General features: G+C 44.9%; 1 protein-coding gene across 1 annotated transcript; it reads left to right on the plus strand.

The window, feature by feature from the left end:
• On the plus strand, positions 1-25,596 carry LOC119954407 (leucine-rich repeat-containing protein 46-like). Its single transcript, XM_038779604.1, has 8 exons — positions 1-48; positions 2,734-2,833; positions 5,337-5,445; positions 8,441-8,487; positions 13,566-13,675; positions 15,929-15,998; positions 20,009-20,214; positions 24,465-25,596. Exons 1-8 carry the CDS (start codon positions 39-41, stop codon positions 24,695-24,697), a joined length of 885 nt encoding a protein of 294 aa, XP_038635532.1. The 5' UTR covers positions 1-38; the 3' UTR covers positions 24,698-25,596.

Genomic DNA, 25,596 nt, shown 5'->3' on the forward strand with positions numbered 1-25,596 from the left:
CGGTTGCTCTGGGTGACGGAGGCCGCGGAGAGGCGGCAATGGCGGAGGGTAAGTTTAGCCCGGGGCTCGGACGGCCTGTCTCTGAACCAAAGGCCACAGCCCCAGGAGGGGAGAGAGGGCAGGAGAATCAATTCCTCAACTTTAAACTTTAATTTCCAGCACAGTACTGAGGGAGTGCTGCACTGTCAGAGGGACAGTACTGAGGGAGTGCACTCTGTCAGAGGGTCAGTACTGAGGGAGTGCTGCAGTGTCAGAGGGTCAGTGCTGAGGGAGTGCTGCACTGTCAGAGGGACAGTACTGAGAGAGTGCACTCTGTCAGAGGGTCAGTACTGAGGGAGTGCACTCTGTCAGAGGGTCAGTACTGAGGGAGTGCTGCACTGTCAGAGGGTCAGTGCTGAGGGAGTGCTGCACTGTCAGAGGGTCAGTACTGAGGGAGTGCTGCACTGTCAGAGGCTCAGTACTGAGGGAGTGCTGCACTGTCAGAGGGTCAGTACTGAGGGAGTGCCGCACTGTCAGAGGGTCAGTACCGAGGGAGTGCTGCACTGTCAGAGGGTTAATACTAAGGGAGTGCGGCACTGTCAGAGGGTTAATACTGAGGGAGTGCGGCACTGTCAGAGGGTCAGTACTGAGGGAGTGCGGCACTGCCAGAGGGTTAATACTGAGGGAGTGCCGCACTGTCAAAGGGTCAGTACTGAGGGAGTGCGGCACTGTCAGAGGGTTAGTGCTGAGGGAGTGCTGCAGTGTCAGAGGGTCAGTACTGAGGGAGTGCTGCACTGTCAGAGGGTCAGTACTGAGGGAGTGCGTCACTGTCAGAGGGTTAATACTGAGGGAGTGCCGCACTGTCAGAGGGTCAGTACAGAGGGAGTGCTGCACTGTCAGAGGGTCAGTACTGAGGGAATGCCGCACTGTCAGAGGGTCAGTACTGAGGGAGTGCGGCACTGCCAGAGGGCTAATACTGAGGGAGTGCGGCACTGTCAGAGGGTCAGTACTGAGGGAGTGATGCACTGCCAGAGGGTCAGTATTGAGGGAGTGCCGCACTGTCAGAGGGTCAGTATTGAGGGAGTGCCGCACTGTCAGAGGGTCAGTACTGAGGGAGTGCGGCACTGCCAGAGGGTTAATACTGAGGGAGTGCCGCACTGTCAGAGGGTCAGTACTGAGGGAGTGCGGCACTGTCAGAGGGTTAGTGCTGAGGGAGTGCTGCACTGTCAGAGGGTCAGTAATGCCAGAGGGTCAGTACTGAGGGAGTGCTGCACTGTCAGAGTGTTGGTACTGAGGGTGTGCCACACTGTCAGAGGGTCAGTACTGAGGGAGTGCGGCACTGCCAGAGGGTTAGTGCTGAGGGAGTGCTGCACTGTCAGAGGGTCAGTACTGAGGGAGTGCGGCACTGCCAGAGGGTCAGTACTGAGGGAGTGCTGCACTGTCAGAGGGTCAGTGTTGAGGGGGTGCTGTACTGTCAGAGACGCAGTACTGAGGGAGCGCCGCACTGTCAGAGGGTCAGTACTGAGGGAGTGCGGCACTGCCAGAGGGTCAGTACTGAGGGAGTGCTGCACTGTCAGAGGGTCAGTGCTGAGGGGGTGCTGTACTGTCAGAGACGCAGTACTGAGGGAGCGCTGCATTGTCTGCTTGGGTTGAGGGTTCTGCTGGCTGTTCCAGGTGCTGCAAAAAGATCCCCTTTCACTATTTCAAAGACAAGAAGGAAATCTGTCCCATGTGTCCTGGCGAATATTTATACCTCCGTCAAAGTCACAATGGACAGTTGGTCTGATCAGTGCAATGGAAACAGGTTCAACCATGGTTGCCAACAGAGAATTGGAAACGAGAAAAACAAAACATTGTAGGGCTACAAGGAAAGGGCTGGAGAGTAGAATGAGCGATTAACTCTTGCAGAGAGTTGTCATGGGCACATGAGGCTGAATGGCCTCTCTCTCTACTACAATCAATTTATGAGCTTAAAATTCACAAAAACATGTGTTTATTAAACAAGGCTACATATATAAACAATACAGCAACTGGAAGTAATGTGATTGGGGCTGTCAAGTGATCTAATCTGAATAAACCACTTGTCCCAGTGTTTATTCTTCATGTTGCAAAGGTACCAATTGTGTCTGGGCATCACTGCCTGTCTCTTTCAACTGAAAATGCATCATTATATTTTCCGCTCAGGAGTTGAAGGTATGGAGCTTGCAGTAGTGGGTGATTTGACTGAGGAACCTGGTTTGAGAAGAAACAGGCCTCCTGCTTCACCACTCACAGGTCAAATAATTACGGAGCCACCTGGGTTAAGCTGATGAGATGATTATTCAATAATAATCTTTGTCACAAGTAGACTTATATTAACACTGCAATGAAGTTACTAGGAAAGTCCCCTCATCACCACACTCCAACACCCTACACAGAGGGAGAATTCAGAATGTCCAAATTACCTAACAGCGTGTTTTTCGGGACCTGTGGGAGGAAACCGGAGCACCCGGAAGAAACCCACGCAGAATCCTCATAGACAGTGACACAAGCCGGGAATCGAACCTGGGACCCTGGCACTGTGAAGCAACAATGCTAATCACTGTGCTACCATGCCGGCCTCTATCTAGTGAGGGACTGTATCAGCTTGAACTTCATTCAAACCTTTGACCAGAGAGTTGCCAGTTTTTCTTTCCAATCCTGTTACATTTGGTATTATTAGTATAGTGGAATGTGTTGACTGTATTGACGAGGATGTGTTCATGGTATTTTCAGACAGCCTATGTGAATCAAAGAAGTTGGTGTACATTTCCAGTTCACTGATTGCCAAGCGAAATTTGCAACTCTCTGCAGATAAACAGACACCAGGCGACACGTGAGTAGCTGCAGCTCAGCAGTGGGAGTCCATAATAAACATCACTATCTGGATGGTTATACAGTTGCAGCAATGATGCACTCTAGGGCTTCCCTAATTAGTTGGTGTTAACAATCTCTCCTGTTGTGGCAGCGTTTCTATGGAGATCAGAAGATCCCTGCTCTGTCCTGTGATTGATTTTTCAATTCCTGACTGCTGTCCTGCAAACCCTTGTTAGCCACTGTGTGTGGCTAATCGTGAGGCCATTGATGATGCTCTATGTGTTAGAATAGTGTGCTAAATCTCACGCTAGGCTCACAGAATAGTGGGGTGCTGGAGGGCAGCCAGAACCTGTGGAATCAAATCCCAGCAAGGGGAATAATTTAAAATGTGGTGTTCTGCATTAAGCTTTCTATGTCTGTAAGCTATTTCAAGAGGGTGGGCAACTTTATAATGCTGTGATGTTTTCTGCACATATATAAAGTGGTTTAATTCTGATGGTTTATTGACAGCCTCCCCGGCGAGGTGCCGGAATGTGGCGACTAGGGGCTTTTCACAGTAACTTCATTGAAGCCTACTCGTGACAATAAGTGATTTTCATTTCATATGGTGATTTTTTTTAATACGCAAGATTTACAAGATGGGTGAGCTGTGAATTGAATGTGTAGGGTGCTGCGGTGGCACATTACTTTGGTGAACCTTTGTGCTGTGCCACACAATGCACAGGAGTACAAGAATTTCCCAGTTGACTTGGTTGCCAGAGGGATGTACTGAGCTGAGACTGGATGCTTCCACAGTATCAGTGAAATAGGGCAGCACAGTAGCATTGTGGATAGCACAATTGCTTCACAGCTCCAGGGTCCCAGGTTCGATTCCGGCTTGGGTCACTGTCTGTGCGGAGTCTGCACATCCTCCCCGTGTGTGCTTGGGTTTCCTCCGGGTGCTCCGGTTTCCTCCCACAGTCCAAAGGTGTGCAGGTTAGGTGGATTGGCCATGATAAATTGCCCTTAGTGTCCAAAATTGCCCTTATGTTGGGTGGGGTTACTGGGTTATGTGGATAGGGTGTTGACCTTGGGTAGGGTGCTCGTTCCAAGAGCCGGTGCGGACACAATGGGCTGAATGGCCTCCTTCTGCAGTGTAAATTCTATGATAAATCCCCCTGGGTTTCACTGTCGTATCTTCTGATGGCTGTAGGACGAATGCATGGCAGCAGAAAGTAATCTGTTATTTTCCGGATAGATGTCCATCATATCTTGGGACTATAATCAAGGCTGACACTCCCAGTACAGTACTGAGGGAGTGCTGCAGCATCAGAGGTGCTGCCTCTCAAATGTAACGTCAAACCAAGCCTCCATGTGGCACGGTGGTGCAGTGGTTAGCACTGCTACCAACGGCACTGAGGACCCGGGTTCGATCCCGGCTCTGGGTCATTATCTGCTTGGAGTTTGCACATTCTCCCCATATCTGCGTGGGTTTCACCCCCATGTGCTGGGTAGGTGAATTGGCCACTCTAAATTGCCCCTTAATTGGAAAAAAATAATAATTGGTTACTCAAAATTTATTTTGAAAAGAAAACAAAAACAAGGCACCAGTGTCCTCTGGGGTGGGCATAAAAGATCTTATGGGAGTATTTGAAGAAGAACAAGTGAGTGCTTCCTGTGACCTAACCAATCAATGTCAGTGAACAAGTGTCTAGTCATTATCACATTGCTGTGTGTGGGGTCTTGCTGTCACATTTCCTATATTACAACTTCAGAAGTATTTTGTTGGCTATGAAGTGCTTTAGGAGGTCTTGAGCTTGTGAAAGGTGTTGTATAAATGCAAGTTCTTTGCTGAGATGTAGGTGACCGTGTTCATGCACACAGATACAAAATAAATACTTTTAGAAAGTAATGTCACGGTGTTTTACAAATGCAGGCTTGAAGGAATTACTGAATCGGCATCCAATACACCTTGGGCACATAATTCAGGCTGATAATCCCAGTGCAGTACTGAGGCAGTGCTACAGTGAGTGAGGTTAGATCCTAATAATTCACATGGAGTTCAGATATAAGGCCCTCTGTCACAATACTTGCAGTTCCCTTAGCCTGATGTACAAGATAGCTTGTCCACTTTATTATATACAATCTATGATACATTGGCTTGTCTCCCAGTTGAGGGCACGATATTTGCAGAATGAAAAAAAACACATTTCTTTGCTGTGCCTCACTTTCAGTTCCTTCCCATACCCTAGTTTTGTTTCTTCAATTTCTAAATATTTCAAAATTACAATTTATTTTGTTAAAATAGGCACAAGCCTCCACCTAGTGGTTGCATTTAATACAACCTTCACAGATTCTCTAGAAGAAAGGAAAGAAAAATGGTCTCAGGTATAGAAAGGGTTGAAACCTTTTCCTGTGGCTTTGCTGGGTCCTGAATTGTGCGATTTATTCAACAATCTGACTCATTGACGCCTTATATTGGATCCTCTTTGGTAAAAATGAAACTCCTGTTGTTGACAAATTATTCCACGTTTTGCGTACAGAGCAGAAGCTGTGGCAAAGCTGTCGACTGTTCGATTGGACAGGGAGAATATTGGCGTCCTTGGAAATTTTGAGTGCGTGAAAAATGTCTACAGTCTTTATCTTCAGCAGGTAATTACCTACCTGTCTCCCACAGATGGTTTTGCTAAAATGGTAAACCCACCACATTGTAATGTTAAACATTATGGATTATAAAATTCCTAGTTTGCAAATAGTTTGTGAATTAATTTCAGGTAAAGTAGTGGTAGAATCAGAGTGGCACAGTGGTTAGCACTGCTGCCTCACGCTGCCAGGGACCCAGGCTCCATCCCGGCCCCGGGCAACTGTCCGTGTGGTCAAAAAGATGTGCAGGATAAGTGAATTGGCCAAGCTAAATTGCCCATTAATTGGAAAAAAAATTGGATACTCTAAATTTATTTTTAAAAAGAAAAAATGGGGGGGGGGGTGGAAAGTAGTGGTAGAACTATGCAATTGGCCTTAAGATCCTTGAAATAAAAGGCAAGAAAATCTCTTTTTGCTATTCTGCTGCTAGAAAATACCTTTCTGTATATCAGGTGACAAGGGATATACCCTGGCAACACTCTCTACCTGGAATTGGACACGAGTGGGACTAATTGGACTGCTGTTTGAAAGCGCTAGCAGAGATATGATGGATAGAATGGCCTCCTGTGCTGTAAGATTCTCTGAGGAGAAGCCATAATTCAACTTACTGAAAAACAACCAGTCCCTTTGGAACTGGACCTTGTTGTGAATCAAGAGCAGAGGGAAAAACTAAACATAAAGAGTGTTATTGGTATCTTTAACCTTTTAAACAATGAACATTTAATGGGGATTATTAAGACCATCAATGTGGAATGATTAAATTATCATGAGTAGAAAAACAGCTAGTTACTGAAGTACAAGTTAAAAGGGGAAATGTAGTGCTGGTGTGATTATGAAATGCAAGTTCAGGGGGAGATGAGGATGTTGTGGTAATGTCACTGAACTAGTAATCCAGAGATCCAGGCTGGGGACCTGGGTTAAAATTCCATCATCTTTTTAAAAATAGATTTAGAGTACTCAATTCTTTTTTTGTTCCAATTAAAGGGCAATTTAGCGTGGCCAATCAACCTACCTGCACAACTTTGGGTTGAGGGGATGAGGCCCACACAGTCACGGGGAGAATGTGCAAATTCCACACGGACAGTGACCCAGGGCCGGGATCAAACCTGGGTCCTCAGCGCCCTCATGCAGCAGTGCTAACCACTGCGCCACCGTGCTGCTCCTAAATCCCTCCATGGTTATTCAAAACATTCAATTGTTAAAATCTGGGAATTAAAGGGCAGAACGGTGGCGCAGTGTTTATCATTGTTGCCTCACGGGACCGAGGTCGCAGATTCGATCCCGGCTCTGGGTCACTGTCCATGTGGAGTTTGCACATTCTCCCCGTGTTTGCATGGATTTCGCCAACACAACCCAAAAACAATGTGCAGGGTAGGTCGATTGGCAACGCTAAATTGCCCCTTAATTGGAAAAAATTAATTGGATACTCTAAATTTAAGAAAAAAATGTTTTAAATCTGAGAATTAAAGTTGTTCTCAGTAATGGTGACCATGAAACTGTCATTGATTTTTATGACAATCTATCTGGGTCACTAATGTCCTTTAAGGAAATAAATCCTTACCTACATGTGACCCCCAGATCCACATGATGTGGTTAATTCTTCACTCTCCTCTGAAATGGCCTAATAAGCCAATCAGTTCAGGGGCAATTAGGGATGGGTAACAAATCTACTTACCACTGATGCCCACACCCAGTGAAAGATTTTTTAAAAACCTAAGCCTCCAGAAGATCCCAGTGTTGTTATTTTAATAAAACGAGTTTCATAAATGTTGCTGTATGTTCTATTCAGACATTTTGTTGCCCTATAACAATTCTATTTCTTAGGACAGATAACAAACAAATTCCTGTGACAAATTTAAAAAGAATCTCTTGGAAATTCCTCTCTGATTTCCTGACATAATCATGTAAGATTTGGAGAGCCCAGCTGATTGTGTGGCATCCATTGAGGATGAATATTTAGCAACATGTGTGCAACGTAAACATAGTAAGAAGCCTTACAACACCAGGTTAAAGTCCAACAAGTTTGTTTTGAATCACTAGCTTTTGGAGTGCAGGTCCTTTCAGGTGAATGAAGGAGCTGCACTCCGAAAGCTAGTGATTCAAAACAAACCTGTTGGACTTCAATCTGGGTTAGGTGGATTGGCCATGCTAAATTGCCCTTAGTGTCTTAATAAATAAGGTTAATTGGGGGGGTGGGGTTACTGGTATAGGGTGGATACGTTGGCTTGACTAGGGTGATCATTGCTCGGCACAACATCGAGGGCCGAAGGGCCTGTTCTGTGCTGTACTGTTCTATGTCTATGTCTATGGTGCTGTAAGACTTCTTCCTATACCCACCCCAGTCCAACGCCGGCATCTCCACATCATGGCTAACATAAACATAAGCATGGTTTTTTTCAGCCAAATGGCTTGTTCTTAGACTGTACATTCTTCATAATTAACATCCGTATCAATGCACCCTGTCAGTGAGAAAACAAAATAAAGCTACATTTTTCTCCCTAAGTCATACAAATGGGGAACAATCTATAAACTGATTGATAAAATACAAGCGTTAGGAAGTAAACACACCTGTGTTGTCTCACTGAGTTGTTTGTTCCTTTTAATGGACAGACAGAGAAGCCCTTAGAGTAGGTAGGAACTTTTATAAATAATTTTTCTTGATTGGAAAAAAGGTTCCAGAGGTTATTTAGATGTCAGTGATTATGACAGTACTTTATCCTGAAGTCCCCTGTAATTCACTTTTCCTCACAGTCATATCAAATAACACCAAGTTACAGGTAGATGTATTTGAAACCTGAAATGAAAACAAGCTACTGGCCAATCTTCATCAGAAACAGAAAGTTAGGTCAATGCTTTGGGTGGGACGCCTCATCGCATCTTGGTGGATTTTAGACCAGTTCAACAACACCAATAAAGTGATCATTCTACTCCAGAACATGAACAGTGAACCTCTTGATAGGAGTTTACAATATTCACTGTTTACATTTCTTCCTTTCAATCACAGAATCAGATAAAGAAAATAGAAAATTTAGAATTGCTTCACAATTTAAGGTGAGTGCTATTTTACACAACAACTAAGTTGATTGTTAAGATATGTTGGGTGGGATTTACCGAGAAACCTGCCTCTTGTTTTTCGGCAGCGGAGGAGACTCGTCAGTGGCATTTTCTGTTCCCTCCATTGTCAATGGGATCCTCGTTGACTGTACCCCTCGTCGCCGGGAAACCCGTGCGCCGTAGGTGGGACAGGAATATCCTGCCAGCGTGAATAACAGGTTAATTCCGGCTGTTGTCTCTAGTAAAGTAGTTTGGGGTTTGGGTCTCCCGAACCTGATGTATTATTATCACTATCTCATCACTAGTAGGAGAGGTGCATAATTTATGTTCCTTCAGTACAAGGGTTTATAGTCAGACTAGAAACAGCCAAGGAGCTTCAAATATTGGTGGGAATTGTTTATGGGCCACCAAACAGAAGTGGTAATGTAGAGCACGGTATAAATCAGGAAATTAGATGTGCGTAAAACAAGGATAACACCGTAATCATGGGGACTTAAATTTGCATATAGATTGGGTAAATCTAATTAACATTAATGTTATGGAGGGCACATTCTTGGAATGTATACAAGATGTTTCCTAGAGCAGTATGTTGAGGAGCCAACTAGAGAATGGGTTATTAGATTGAGCATTGTGTAATGAGAAAGGGCTAATTAATAATCTTGTTATAAAGAAGCCTTAGGGAAGAGTGATCATAATATGTGGAATTTTACATTCAGTTTGAAAGTGATGTAGTTCAATCCTAAACTAAGTCTTAAATCTAAACAAAGGAAACTACAAAGTTATGAGGGACAAATCAGCTGTGGTAGATTGGGAAACTACATTAAAGGGTATGATGGTACGCAGCCAATGGCTAACATTTAACTAATTAATATATGGTTTACAACAAATATATATTCCTTTAAGGCTCAAAAGCCCAACAGGAAAAGTGATCTGACCATGCCTAACAAGAGAAGTTAAAGATTGTATTAGATCAAATGGAGAGGCTTTTAAGTTGCCAAAAAATGTAGTAAGCCTGAGGATTGTGAGCATTCTACAATTCAGCAAAGGAGGACCAAGAAACTGATGAAGAAAGGGAATGAAAGTAAACTAGCTGGAAACATAAAAATGACTATAAAAGCTTCTAGAGTATAAAATGAACGCGTTGCCGCGATTTCTGTTTATTTTCCAATGCATGCCGATTTTCCTGCCAAAGGCATTTTTCAGAGAGATTGAAGGAATGATTACCTCGTTCATATGGGGAGGGAAGATGGCCAGAGTTAGAAAGGTGCTGCTACAGCAGGGGGTTTGGGTCTCCCGAACCTGATGTATTATTACTGGTTGGTGAATGTGGAGAAGGTGCGGAGCTGGGTCAGAGGGGTTGATTCCCAGTGGGTCAGAATGGAGGAGAGTTTGTATAGGAGGTCGGGATTGAAGGCGCTAGCAACAGCGCCACTACCGATGGCCCCTTTGAAATACTCAGTGAGTCTGGTAATAATAGCTTCATTGAGAATTTGGAGGCAGTTTCGCCAACACTTTGGGTTGGGGGCAGGGTCAAGGAAAATGCCGATTCGGGGGAATCACAGATTTGAGCCAGGGAAGTTGGACGGAAATTTTCAGAAATGGGAGGAGAAGGGGATTAAGACACTAAATTATTTGTTTCTTGGGGGTCGGTTTGCAGAATTGAAGGAGCTAGAAGCGAAGTATGGGCACGAGCATGGGGAAATGTTTAGATACATGCAGGTTGAGATTTTGCCAGGAAGGAGGTACAGAACTTCCCGGTGGAGCCGGCCTGGAGGAGGTGCTGACGACAGGGAACTGGAGAAACAGGTAGTGTCACGGTTTACAGGGCTATTTTGGAAGAGGAGAAGGCACCACTGGAAGAGAACAAAGCAAAGTGGGAGGAAGAGTTGGGAGAGGGTATGGAGGAGGGGTTCTGGTATGAAGTGCTCTGGAGAGTGAACGCTTCCACCTTGTGTGCGAGGTAGGGGCTGATACAGCTGAAGTGGTATATAGAGCACACCTCACAAGGGTGAGGATGAGCCGGCTCTTTGAGGAGGTAGAAGATGTGTGTGAACATTGCAGGGGGGCCCCGCAAATCACGTTCATATGTTTTGGTCCTGTCCAGAGCTGGAGGATTACTGGAAGGAGATTTTTGGGGTCATCTCTAAAGTGGTGCATGTGAAACTGGATCGGGAGGCTATGTTTGGGGTGTCGGACCAGCCAGGATTGGAAACGGGTGTGGAGGCAGATGTTGTAGCCTTCACCTCGTTGATCGCCTGAAGGCGGATCCTGTTGGGATAGAGATCACCCTCTCCACCCTGTTCCCTGGCGTGGCGGTGGGACATGTTGGAATTCTTGACTCTAGAGAAGGTTAAGTTTGAACTGAGGGGAAGGATGGAGGGGTTCTACAATTCATGGGCGTTATTCATTATGCACTTTCTTGAATCGGATAACATTGAACATTAGTGGGGATGAGGGTTAGGGGTTAGGAGGGTCGCGGGGAGGGAGACTGAACATTAGTGGGGATGGGAGTTAGGTGTTAGGAGGGTCGCGGGGAGGGAGACTGTATGTGTTAATGGTGACTATGGGTGACTCCTGATTCCCTTTTGTTTATGTTAACATGCAGGCAGTTGTTTGGGGGTTGGTGGGAGGATGGTGTTGTTGTTGATATGGGGATTGATATTATATTCATTACTGCTTATTGTTTATTGTTGGTGGGTGCAAAGTTGGGAAAAGTGAAAAAGGAGGAGAATAAAAATGTTTTTTTTAAATAAAGCTTCTGTAGTATATAAAAAGAAAAAGGTTAGAAAAGGTGAATGTGCGGAGACTTTATAATTGGGAATAAGGAAATGGCAGAGAAAGTAAACAAATACTTTTTGGGGGGTTCTTCTTTTGGGGTCAGAAAAGGTTGAGGGGGTCAGAGAATCGAGTAGTAGACTCAAAATGGCTTTTACGCCGGCAAGATCTCCCCTCGATTGTCCCCGTCCTCAGCCAATGACATAATGGGTGTTCCAACTTTAAAATAGGTGTGGTGATAAGTGGTGTGGATGAATCAGAGTCTACAGAGGGATATAGACAGGTTAAGTGAGTGGGTAAAAATTTGGCAGATGGAATATAATTTAGAAAAATGTGGAAAAAACATAGAAAAATACAGCACAGAACAGGCCCTTCGGCCCACGATGTTGTGCTGAACTTTTGTCCTAGATTAAGAACAAATTAATCTACACTCCATCATTCTACCGTAATCCATGTACCTATCCAATAGCCGCTTGGAGGTCCCTAATGTTTCCGACTCAACTACTTCCACAGGCAGTGCATTCCATGCAGATATGCACTTTGATAGGAAGAATAAAGGAGTTGAGTATTATAATAGAAAGATTGCAGGAAGCTTCAGCACAGTGGGATTTGGGGGTTCTGGTCTATAAATCACAAAGCTAGCAGGTAATAGGGAAGTCAACTGGAATGTTGGCCTTTATTTCAAAATAAATGGAATATAAAAATAAGGAAGTCTTGCTAAAACTATACAAGGCACTAGTTAGAGCACATCTGGAACACTGTGAACATTTTGGTCCCTTTATTTAAGGAAAGATACACTGACATTAGATTAGGTTATAATTGCCAACTAGGTTGATCCCGGTATGGAAGGATTTTCTTATGAGGAGAGGTTGAGTAGGTTGGGCCTGTACTCATTGGCGTTTAGAAGAACGAGAAGGGACCTTATTGAGACACATAGGAATCTTATAGAATTATTAGAGCTAGTCTCGCTCTAATGTGCAGATTCCCAAGGTACCTGAGGCTCTGGGATTCATCCCCTTCACCTCGGAGACCTCGGGCAAGTGCTGTTTGGCACTGGTCATCACAAACGGGGACCGGATGGACTGGCGCTCGTGGGAGTCTCTTAGGGCATCGGAGGCCCCCAGCTGCATGCCCTTTGGGCAGAGTGGTTCCCTAGTACTGCTGGTGCGACCTGGGCACCGTGGCAGTGCCACCGGTGTGCCAACCTGACACAGCCAAGGTGTCCAAGTGGCATTTCCACCTGGCATGGGCACTGCCAGGGTACCTGGCTGGCAGTGCCAAGCAGGAATATTTGTGCATGCGATCGGGCCAGGGGATGCCTTGCATGGGTGTTGGGGTGACCAGGGACCCTCCCATTGTGCGTTCGGGCTAGAGGGGTTGGGGGTCACTTCGGGAGCCTCGGAGATTGGGGCGCCACTTAAAAATGGCGTCCCGATCTTTAGCTACACTGGGGAGCTCCGGCGATCAGAGCCCCCCAGTGTATAAAACGTGTGCGGCCTTTGACCTGCATTCCCCACTGAGGCTCCTTATACAATGTGACAGTCATGTGTTTCCCGGGGCTGCGAGCGCTGGGAAACAGGAGGCTAAACGTGCTTGCTATGGGACTTTGTTCCCAATTAGTTGAATTGCGCCCGTAATGGTGGCCGTCATTGCAAGAGTGTTTGAGTACTGAAATATTTTGCTGCAGTCGTGCCTTGGTGAGACCGCACCTGCTGTATTGTGTACAGTTTTGGTCTCCTTATCTAAGGAATGATGTACTTGCCATAGAGGGAGTGCAAAAAAGCTTAACTGACTGATTCCTGTGATGGCAGGAAAGATTGAGGAGACGGGGCCTGTATTCTCTGAAGTTTGGAAGAATGAAATGTGTTTTCATTGGAACATACAAAATTCTTACAGAGCTCAGCAGGGTGGATGCAGGAAGGATGTTTCCCCTGGCTAAGAGAAGCTACAATCAGGGGACATAGTCTCAGAATAAGAGGTAGGCCATTTAGGATTGAGATGAATAGGAATTTCTTCACTCAGGAGATGATAAAGCCTTTGAATTCTCTACTGCAGGCTGTGGAGGCTCAGACATTGAGCATGTCCAAGACAGAGATTGATAAATTTCTAAATATTAAAGACATAAAGGGTTATGAGGATAGTGAGGGAAAATGGAGTTGAGGTAGGAAGTCAGACATAATTTAGTTGAATGGTGGAGCAGGCTTGAAGGGCCACAAGGCCTACTTCAGCTACTATTTCTTAGGTTCCAAGGATTTGAAAGGACAAACAAAATATAAAATCTCTCTAATTCTCTGTCACAGATTTTTGATGCTCGCTGCCAACAGAATCAAGGAAGTGGAAAACCTTACATCTTTGAAGAAACTAGGATTCTTAGATCTTTCAAATAATCAAATTGAACAACTTGCACCAGGTTGGTTTGCTCTAGGCATAATTTTACAGTTAAAGTAGATATTCTTGTGTGACTGGGATGCAACCAACATTTAATCCTTTGCCATTTCACTCCTGGAAGCAATTTGAATATTGGTCAGATCAATGGCATGCAGGTGGTCCTGTCGCTGATGGCTGTGGGCAATAACAAAATGGGTTGAAGCAGACTCGGCTTAGTTCAAAGTGAGACATAGTCCAGAAAAGGAAATCATCTATAATTCAGGACAAAATTATTATCAAAATTTCAGTGCGGGGAACAGAATCTTCTGGTGGTGCTGAGTCATGTTGTTCTGAGGGTGAAGGGACATTATTGCAGCAGGAGAGCTGGAGACTCTGACGTTCGATCTACCAGCTTGGGAGTATCATATTCACCATCACTGACTCCTCTCACCTTGTCAAGCACAAAATAAATCAACAAAATAAAGGTCTAAAAATATATATATTTTCTAATTAAATAAAATCACATAGCTCTCTCAGTTCATGTCTTAAGTGATGCAGATTTAGTCGGTCTCAACACTATTATAAAGAAACAGTGTGGAAGGTTTAGCACAAGGAGAAAGTCTACATTAGCAACACATTAAGTGCACATTATAGTACATGAATTATTTGAAAACTGATATTAATTATGAATGAGCCGTTCATCCATAAGTAAAGATTTGTACCCATCTCAAGTACAGATTTCAGGCTTTGGTACCTTGGTGTTTGTCTGCATTCCGGCAACATGATTGCATTGGGATTGTGCCACAAATAAAGGCTTTGGGAGCAATAAAAGAATGAATTAGCAATATTACAGCAATCCATAGAATGATATCAAATAAGGAAAGCAGGGGGTTGGGGTGTATTCATTAATCTGCATACTTGACACACAGTGCTAAAAATTCATGACAATAATGAATTATGGGCAAATTAACCCAGGCCAGTCTCCCTGCCAAACCTCCAGCGCTTATCGGTACATTCTCAAGCTGACCTAAAACACTATGTTATAGGTCCTGTGTTACAAACCAGGAGCTTTTCACAAGATGATGAGGTAAATGCGACTGACTGCTCATTCTGACCATTGCTCCAGACAAATCTACAATTCTCATTTCTGAATTCAACAGCTTCAGATGATTGTAGGACCTTTGTCTGCACTGCCCTATCTGTGCGTCCAACCCATGTGTTGATCACGCTTTGTCTAAAAAGCTTTGTGTAATCAGTTTTAAACTTGCCTTTTACTAGTTTGAACTTGTGACCCCATGTGCTACTGAGTGTGACTTTTATTACTATTGCAAATTTGTCTTCTATTCCGTGTGATATGTTCCAGGGTTTTCAGTCCAACAATTGTTTTTCCAAGAATAAATTTAGATTCCTTGTGCCCCAGAGCTGTCAAAACTGATTTGTATCACACTGCTGCAAACTTAATGCAGCATGCTTTGGAACTGGCTACAGCAGGGCTAAGAGATGAGTTCAAACCAGGATATGTCCCCTGCACATCATTCACATCCTCCTGGCCAAAGCCGATAGAATCAATTGCACAGAAGCAGTCCACTCAGCTCATGATGCATGTGCCAGCTCTTTGAAAGAGCAATGCAATTAACCTAGGAATTATACTGAAAGATGGGTGAGAAAGGACAAGTAGGCCCATAGTATCCAGTAAACACAGACATAGTTCATCCATCACCAGTTATTTTCAGGCAGAATTAAAAACTGCAGGGCGGCACGGTGACGGAGTGGTTAGCATTGCAGCCTATGGCACCGAGGTCCCAGGTTCGATCTCGGCTCTGGGTCACTGTCCGTGTGGAGTTTGCCCATTCTCCCCATGTCTGCAAAGATGTGCAGGTTAGGTGGATTGGCCACGCTAAATTGCCCCTTAATTGGAAAAAAAAATAATTGGATACTCTAAATTTATATTTTTTAAAAAACAAAAAATTGCAGCCACATCAGAAAAAACTATGGGAACTTCCTCTCCAATTTCCAGAAGCAGTTGAGTAAATTCTGGAAGACATGCGGTTGCTTGTGACTTGTCACGATGACAACTATCTGGGACGTGTTGAGGAAATGTGTGACCAAGAATCACATGAACAGGAACATAGTAGGAATAGACCATACAGCCCTTGAGCCTGCTTTAGGCAAGAACTATCCAACATACACAATATTTTAAATTTATAAAGATCTCCATGGCAGATGCACAGATGTTCATGTCTGATTGAGTTGCTTATCCCCTTATTCACAGTTATTTCTGTCTTTTTATACTAAGGTGAATTTCCAAAGTGTCTCATCATTCTGAATATGACAGGCAATAGCTGTACAAAACAGGAAGGATATAGGTGAGACAAGATCACTGATATCTTGCTTTAATAAGTTACATGCCAGATCTTGGTGAGAAGTGGGGGCAAACTGGAAGAGTAAAATGTCACGTGAGAGTACCTTTAATAAATGGGTGTTTAAGAAATGTACCTTTAAGAAATGGGTGTTTATCAGTGATGTCAGAGTATGGGTGGAGCTGGGCTGTCTGTCAGCTTTTTACTTTCATTTTAGGCTGTTTGCTGCAGGGTGTGTTTTAGTTTCGTTTTCAGTGTTGGCGCTGAAGTCAGACAGAGCAGGTGTACTGCTGTTCTCTCTGCCATGAAAAGACTATCTCTTGATCATTTGGTGAATTCAGAATTATAAATGTTCTCAGTAGTGAATGCAAACCTAATGTGCCTCTGTAAAACGATATTTATTTTGTCTTCCGGATGTTGTTTGGGAAGTTATTAAGGATTACTTAGTGTTGTATTCTTTGGGGGTTGTATTTGAATTAATGGTTGCGAAGATGTTCACTGTATGTTTTAAAAAGGTTAACTTGAGTTCATAGAATAAACATTGTTTTGCTTTAAAAAATACTTTTCCATTTCTGCTATACCACACCTGTAGAGTGGGCCATGTGCTCCCCATACCACAATCTATTAAAAGTTGTAGGTCAGGTGAACTCCATGATACACTTTGGGGTTCTCTAAACCCTGGCACATAACAAAAAGGTTTGACCAACAGTTGGTATGTACTCTTCACACTGTCGCATTAGCAATAGTTGATTGAAAGGAACAATGGTACAAAATGTTTATATAATTTGTTGACTAACTGCATAAGCAAAAAGAAGATTCTCAGTTTAATTTTAACATAACTTATTTGGCAGGTAAAGGTAAGGGGCGCGATTCTCCGACCCCCACGCCGGGTGGGAGAATCGCGGGAGTGCCGGGGGATTCACGCCATGCCGTCCTGGCACCCGCACGTGGCCACTCATTTCACGTGCCACCCTCTTTTATTTTGTATTGAAGTCAGCTAGAAATCTAGAGGGGTGTAAAACAGACATTGCCCTGCCAAATACATCACTCTGCCAATGTTCTGCCAAATGAAGGCCTGCCAAATGAAAACCCACCTTCTGAACCTTGCCTCTCACCTGCGGTGCGGTGATCAACAGGTTAAATCACCACGAGTCAGCAGTCCCCCTCATCTGGGATTATGCAACTTTATCTTGGGCGCGATTCTCTCAAAGGGAGACAAAGTGCCGACGCCGGAGTGAAAGCCGGAGTGTTTCACTCCGGCGTCAGAGGCTGCTCCTCGCCTCCTATTCTCCCACACCCAGGGGGCTAGGAGCTGCGGCTCGTCAATCTCGCGCGCCGGGCCTTGATGCCCGCAGGTGCCCCGCAAGATATGTTGCATTGATCTCGTGGGGCGGCGGAAGGAAAAGAGTGCGTCTTTCTGAGATGCCGGCCCGACGATCAGTGGGCACCGATCGTGGGCCAGACCTCTCCTGAGCACCCCGTGCTAATTTAGTGTGGCTAATTCACCTACCCTGCGCATCTTTGGGTTGTGGGGGTGAGACCCACGCAGACATGGGGAAAATGTGCAAACTCCACACAGACAGTAACCCGGGGCCAGGATTGAACCTGGGTCCTCAGTGCTGTGAGGCAGCAGAGCTAACCACTGCGCCACCCTATACTATAATATTGATAAACAAACTGACGGAACAGATGGTGAGCATGCTTGATCCATAAGACTATAAGATGTAGGAGCAGGCTCTGAATACTTCCTGCTGCAGAGAGGAACAAGGCAGGGCTGTCCCCTGTCCCCACTCTTGTTCGCGCTAGTGATCAAACCCCTGGCAATAGCCCTGCAGGACACGAAAAGCTGGGCGGGAATCCGGAGAGGAGACACAGCGCACAGAGTCTCACTCTATGCAGTTGACCTGCTCCTCTTTGTCTCGAAGCCACAGGAGGGACTGAAGGCAATACTGCAAATACTGAAAGAGTTTGGAACCTTCTCAGGCTACAAACTTAACCTGGGCAAAAGCGAGGCATTCCCAGTGAACCCAAACAGGGGAGGGAGAGAGCTGGAGTGCTCCCGTTCAAAACAGCTTTGAACAAATTCCACTACCTGGAGATCCAGATAGCCAGAGACAGGACACAGATCCACAAGTGGAACCTGACCAGCCTGGTGGAGGACGTAAGAAGAGACCTTCAAAGGTGGGGCTCACTCCCACTCTCCCTGGCGGGGAGAGTGCAGACGATCACGGTGAACGTACTGCCAAGGTTCCTCTTCCTGTTTAGATCCATTCCGATCTTCATCCCCAAGGCCTTTTCCAAAACGTAGACAGTCTAATCATGGCGTTTGTGTGGGGAGGTGTATGAACCCGAGAATTCCCAAACAGACACTGCAAAAAAGGAAAATCAAAGGGGGTTTGGCTTTACCAAACCTACAATACTACCACTGGGCAGCAACTGCAGAAAGAGTGAGGGGATGGGTACAAGAACCCGACACAGATTGGGTACAAATGGAGGAGGCATCCTGTAAAAGAACAACCCTCTGCGCCCTGGCCACAGCAGCACTCCCATCCTCCTCAACAAGGTACACAACGAGCCTAGTGGTAGCGGCCATGCTGAGAACGTGGACCCAGCTGAGACAACACTTTGGGATAACCAAAATGTCCCCCATGGCTCCCATATGCGGCAATCACAGATTCCCCCAGCCATGCTGGATACCACCGTCAAAAGATGGAGGCAGGTCGGGGGCACATTGACGGTTGGGGACTTCTACGTAGGGCACAGACTGGTGACGCTAGACGAACTGACGAGAAAGTGGAGGCTAGCAAAAGAACAGGAAATGAGACACCTCCAAATAAAACACTTCCTCCGCAAAGAGACGGTAGGGTACCCTGGGGTCCCAGAAACCACACTGCTAGAGGACCTGATAGGCACAAGCAACGAGAAGGGGGGGCTATGTGGGAAAATATACAGACAGCTACTGGACAGAGCCCGGACTCCACTGGACGAGACCAGGCAAAAATGGGAGGATGAACTGGGGACAGAGGTAGGATAGGGGTCTCTGGAGCGAAGCACTGAGCAGGGTGAGCTCCACCTCCTCCTGCGCAAGGCTAAGCCTAATGCAGCTCAAAGTGGTGCACAGAGCGCACCTGACCAGAACCCGAATGAGGAGGTTCTTCCCGGAGATGGAGGACAAATGTGAATGGTTCCAGAGGGGCCTGGCCAACCACACCCACATGTTTTGGGCTTGCCCTAAGCTTGTTGGGTTCTGGACGAAATGCACAGTTAAACGAAGGACAAACTAAACCTCTCTGTATAATGAAGGAAATTAGGACGGGCAAGAAAAAATATGATGTGCATACATACAACTGTTTATAAATATGGGAAATTCCAATAAAAAGATTTATAGAAAAAAAGATAAAAGATATAGGAGCAGAATTAGGCCATTGAGTCTGCTCCACCATTCAATCATGGCCGATGTGTTTCTCATTCCCAATCTCCTGTCTTCTCCCATAACCCCGGATCCTCTTATTAATCATGAATCTACCTATCTCTGTCTTAAAGACACTTGGTGACTTGGCCTCTGCAGCCTTCTCTGACAATGAGTTCCACAGATTCACCTCCCTCTGGCTGAAGAAATTCCTCCGGACCTGTTTTAAAAGATCGTCCCTTCAGTCTGAGGCTGTGCCCTTGGGTTCTAATTTCTCCTATTGGTGAAAATATCCTCTCCACGTCTACTCTATCTAGGCCTCTCTGTATTCTGTAAGTTTCAATTAGATCCCCCCTCATCCTTCTAAACTCCATCGAGTACAGACCCAGAGCCCTCAATCACTCCTCATATGACAAGTCCTTCATTCCTGTGAACCCCCTCTGCACCCTCTCTAAGGCCAGCACTTCCTCCCTTAGATACGGGGCCCAAAACTGCTCACAATACTCTAAATGGGGTCCACACTAAAATTACGTTCACTTTTGCTGATGGGGACTATGTAATGAGACACTTGTTCCATCTCCAGTTCATGGTTGCCTGTATTTTACAGGGAGAGGGTGATGGAGGCTCTCCCTGCCCTTCAGCAGCTTGATGGTAGCTCTGTCCAAAGGACGAAGGAACCACATGGAGCTGGTGAAGAAGATCAAGACACCAGTGATTCTGAAAGTGAGGAGGATACAGAAGAACAATATGACAGTCAGACTGAGAAGGCGGATTCACTGCCTGAGGTCTCGGCTTCACTGGGAAAAGTGAAAGGTATTTTACAGAGTATGATTTTTGGGTTTGTATATGTGATTCAATCCAAACTAATTGAGGTATTGTAGAAAGGATATTCATGTCAGCACTGAAAACAGAAGAACAGTCATTCAATTCTGCATGAGCAAATCACCATCCTTACCCCTAAATCCTGGCTGGCAGAATCACTGACACTTCCCACTTACCCTGTTCTCACTGAAAGATTCAGGTGCCATTTCCCTTCACCCAACCCACCACTTGTTGTACTCGCTTGTGTAAGGATAGAGTGCAATGATAGAAACATGAAGTGATTCTGCAACAACAGTCCAATCAACAAGAGGTGCATTTACTGTGCGAGGCTTAGTCTCATCCAATTTAAGGTGCTGCACCGGGCCCACATGTCCGGGACTAGGATGAGTAGGTTCTTTGGGTGTGAGGATAGGTGCACCAGATGTTCGGGGAGTCCAGCGAACCACGGCCACATGTTCTGGGCATGCCCAGCACTGGAAGAATTCTGGAAGGAGGTGGCGGGGACGGTGTCGAGTGTGGTTGGATCCAGGGTCAAACCAGGGTGGGGACTCGCGATTTTTGGAGTTGTGGTAGAGCCGGGAGTGCAGGAGGCAAAAGAGGCCGGTGTCCTGGCCTTTGCGTCCCTAGTAGCCCGTCGAAGGATTCTGCTACAGTGGAAGGATGCAAGGCCCCCAAGTGTGGAGACCTGGATCAGTGACATGGCGGGATTTATAAAACTGGAAAGGGTCAAATTTGCCCTGAGAGGATCAATACAAGGGTTCTATAAACGATGGCAGCCTTTTCTGGACTTCCTGGTGCAAAGATAGGTATCTTGGTCAATAGCAGCAGCAACCCGGGGGGGGGGTTCCTTATTGTAGTTTCTATTCTGTAACTTTATATTGTGTTAATTTGCGTTGTTGTTAAAATGCTGTGTTGTGCATGGGGGTGGGGTGAATGTTTATGATTGTTAATATTATTGTTATGTTTGGTGTTTGGTATTTTACTATGGTGCGTTATTGTATAAATTCAAAATTTTTCAATAAAAACTATTTAAAAAAAAAAGAGATGCATTTACTGTCTTGAAATTACACTGTAGAACCATAGAATCCCTACAGCAGAAGGAGGCCATTTGGCCCATCGAGTCTGCATGACCCTCTGAAAGAACACCCTACCTAGGCCCCTGCCCTATCCCCACAACCTCATAACCTACACATCTTTGGACACTGAGGGGTAATTTTAGCATGGCCCATTCACCTAAGCTCCGTATCTTTGGACTATGGAAGGATACCGGAGCACCCAGAGGAAACTCCCGTAGACACGGGGAGAAAGCGTAAACTCCACACAGGCATTCACCCAAGGCCAGAATTGAACCTAGGTCCCTGGTTAGTTATTTTGTAAGGTATAGTTTAACTTTGTGGTGTGGTTCCAGTCGTTGACCCTTGCCTTCCTGGAGGTGAGCACATGTGGATCCCAGTTTTGGGCAAGATTCAATTTGGTGCAAAGATCACGGCCAGGAATCTCCGTCTGGGAGACTATGTTCTCCTGCCGGAGCTGAATAGCACTCTTTTTACAAACCCCCAACCGCACGGCAACCCCTCACCCATGGATTGTTTAGGTGTCCTCCTTCCAAATATGGGGGTGACCCAACCAGCCCCCTGGGACCCCTGTAATAGCGGACCCCCCCCCCCCCCCCCCCCGGCGCCCGTCGCCAATCCCTTATTGCCCCAGCGCTCGATTCTCCGTCCCATTGGGGAAAGCATTCTGGGTATCCATTGGTCAGCACACTAGCCACTGACTACCCACTCATGTTTTAGAAATCAATCCATTTGTTGTCCTCAAGAGAAATTAAATGAATCAAAGCACTGGCTGCCTCCTGCCTGAGCTGTGAATAATTGCACAATATTCTGACACATTCCAGTATCTGGATATTTGCCATACTTTTCATTTCATTGTTGATTTTGGCTCTGTGCTGAAACAGAAATTCACAAATAACAGTGTTATTGATTTTACTGATATCATTCAAAGGCAAGTTGATAAAAAATGCTGCTTTTCAGGCAGTGTCTGCTTACAGCTGATTTGTTGCCGCAGTGTAAACGGCAAAACTTTAGCTATAATGGTGTATCGTCCTTCATTAATAAAATATCCTTTATTTAAGTTTGGAAATCAAACCACACTTTTTTTTCCCCTTATTTTTGTTGGATAATAGGTTTACTCCCCCCATTATTTCAATGGAGTACAACTTGAGCATGTTTTACTTTGCTTTTATTTTTAACACATTTTTGTTTTTCGCCCAACTCCCTGGCCAGTCCTCCCCATAAGCAACCACCAGGAGGCACCAGAAACCATCAGGTGTGACTCCTCCACTCTGCGCCCCATTTCTGTTCAGGTTGGGAAATGAGCAGAGCAGCATTCAAACCTGTCTATGGTTCTGTTCCCACTGCATGGTTCCCAGCTTGAACCTGTTAACTTTCACTGCTGCTTCACGCTTCAAAGCTACCGTTTGGCCCCCTTGCTTTTTTTCGCTCAGCCATCATATTTGCTGAAGCTCACAGCCAAGTGGTGGGCAGATCCGACTTAGAACTCTATCCATTTCACTCTGCAGCAGCCACTAAAATGCATTACCAGGAAATTACAGTGCCTCTCATTGTTTCCCCATCCTCACTAATGAAAAAGGAGCAACAGCCTTTGCTTGGCACTTTCCCACATCACAACCAATGACTTTGAAAATCTAGCACTGTGGTGCATACCCACATTGACCTGTACATAGGTCAGCCAGGTAATGCTGCAATGCAATGCCACTTAAATATTGACAAAAAAATTCATGTAACTAAAAAAATGTAAACGCATGACATTATATTTTTCATTTAAAATTGGAACAAAATGTAATCTTAAAATGTTACCTTCATGGCAGAAAATGTTCCTTAACTCAATTAAAATTCCAGTTTTGTGTGTCAGATTTCATTAAAGTATTAAGGAATGATTTTAAAAAGGTGTTTGAATTATTAAGGATGGGGCAGAGTAAACAGAACCAGTCTACTTCCAGTGGTTGAAGAGTCTGTGAACAAGAGGACATCGATAGAAGATTTGAAAACAGCTTGAGGACAGAGCGCAAGAACATTCTTTATATTGTGAGGCTATAGAATGTACTACCGAAGTGAGTGATTGAATCAGAGAGCCTGTCAACATTTTAAGAGTTAACGTGGATAGGTAGTTAAGGGAAAGGGGGAAGAAGGGATTCTGAGTGAGTTTAGCCTTACTGCTCATGTGGAAAATAAGTACCAACACTGATTGGTTGGGATGAATATCCTTCTCCATGTTGTAATTTCTATGTAATTTTTGATAAATTGTGGGCTGCTGCTGCTGCTTAATAGAAGACAGTATCTAAAGGCTGATAACAGCTGAATATTAAACAGAGGTAATAACAATCAGCTTTGACAAGATTACAAATTGAAACAGATGTGTCACCTGAGCAAGTCCAAAATGCAAGCAAATCAAATGAAGGCCAAAAATATCAACCGGCAGATAGGGCTAGTTTAGCACTTTCCTGTGAGCATATAATGCCTTTTATGATCGCATTTACTTTTGCAAAAGATTTATTTCAGCTGTGGTTCTAAAATGCTAGGTGAAAAATAGGCCCTGTGCTCTGGCTTTAAATCACCCCAGCATCTGCACACCGCAGACTTCAGAAGATAATTGATATTTATTGTAGGTGCAGGACGGATACAAAGTTTAGTAAAAGGCCTCATCGTGCTGCACTCAAGAAAATGAGGCTTTTGCCAGATACTTCTGCACAACACACTCTGACCTAGAAATTGCTGACAGCAATGTTACCGGAAAGGCACTTAATGTGTCAATTTGAAATTCCTCTGTCTGGGACTTTAATGCAGATTTTAACTTTTGTGCTTCCACTACAATGATGAACAAAGGATTGCCACATGGAAGTGTTAAGCATTCATTTGCTGATGATCCTAACAGTAATTTCAACACTGCCTTTTCTGGAACAGCTTATAGAAACAGCAAGGGTGTGACAGGTTTTATTGAAGAAAGATTAATATTGTTCAATACTTATCAGAGTTGGTTGTGTATCAGTAGCAAGGAAATCATACCAGTCTCTGCTGCACAAAATAATGAAATGTTGTATCTTTGGTGTGTATCTTGTCTGGAATATAAATTACCTTGGATTAAGTGCGCACTATGACTGTTTAAATAATTATAACCAGCCGCTGCTCTACTCACCGGACTCATTAATTTTGGTTTCACAGAATGCTTTGCTGAGATTCACAAAGCAATGGTTTATCGATCACAACAGCGAAGGAAGGAAACTGAAACTGACCATAAGTCAAGGATGAATGAACTGGAGAAGATTCGTAACCAGATAACTGAAAGAATGTATGAGCCGGTAAGAACGAAAAAGGATTGCAGTTACCAAGAAAGTGATCCGAAAGTTGGTTCGAGTGAAGGGGGAACGAGGGAAATGAAGATCAAGGAGCCATAGTTGAAGCTTTTGGCTGATTCCCCAGGGGAACAGATGCAGGGCTAGCTGGCAAATTACTTTCAAAGCAATCTGCCGACATCAGATGTTCCCATTCCATTCAGTTTTAGGCCAAAGAATGCTGACTGTTTTATTTACAAGACTCCATCAAGGACTAAGGAGTTGAGCCATTTTCCCATTGAAGAGATAATAGATCACATTTGGTTTTGTATAATAGAAAACCTTCCCTCACTAAGGCACTTTCTTCATTGACTTTATTTTGCAAACGTACCGACCAATGCGTAACGTAACCATACTGACGAGGAGGCCATACCAACGACGAGTTTCCAGGTTCATTCTCTAGTCTGTGCTGTTTCTTTGCTGTGTTGTAATTCTAATTGGATGTGTCATGTAGCACTGAGCTGTATGAATCAGGAAAGTTACAGGTTGGTTCTGTGGTCTGGTCTAAGCTGAATCAGTCTGGGCCAAGGCAGTGGTATTACAGTCCAGAGACAGGCATTCGAGCTCAACATGCCCATGCTGGTGGTTATGCCCTACATTTGCGTCCTCCTCTCCTCTTTCACAATAGCCCATCAGCATTAAATGTTTGTTCATTTCTCCTTCATGCTTTTGGAATCCCCCTTAAGAGCATCTATGCTGGTTGCTTAAGGTAGACTACATACATAATTTATAGGGGCTATATTACATTATGACCTTTTGCCATGACATGAAGTTAAACTGATGTTAGGGGATCTATTGCCTATTAGAATGGCTGCCTGGCCTTGCCATAGTGTAGTTGTAAGACTAAAAGTCGGCTTGGGTCACTGTCTGTGCGGAGTCTGCACATCCTCCCCGTGTGTGCGTGGGTTTCCTCCGGGTGCTCCGGTTTCCTCCCACAGTCCAAAGATGTGCAGGTTAGGTGG

The sequence above is a fragment of the Scyliorhinus canicula genome, chromosome 19, assembly GCF_902713615.1.
Source record: "Scyliorhinus canicula chromosome 19, sScyCan1.1, whole genome shotgun sequence".
Classification (NCBI taxonomy): Eukaryota; Metazoa; Chordata; class Chondrichthyes; order Carcharhiniformes; family Scyliorhinidae; genus Scyliorhinus; species Scyliorhinus canicula.

What these genes read in the sequence shown, in the direction of transcription:
- LOC119954407 (XM_038779604.1), top strand. An exon ending in AAACAGACACCAGGCGACAC is followed by an intron (nt 2,834 to 5,336) that starts GTGAGTAGCTGC and finishes TTTTGCGTACAG; the next exon opens with AGCAGAAGCTGTGGCAAAGC. An exon ending in TTCACTGGGAAAAGTGAAAG is followed by an intron (nt 20,215 to 24,464) that starts GTATTTTACAGA and finishes TTGGTTTCACAG; the next exon opens with AATGCTTTGCTGAGATTCAC.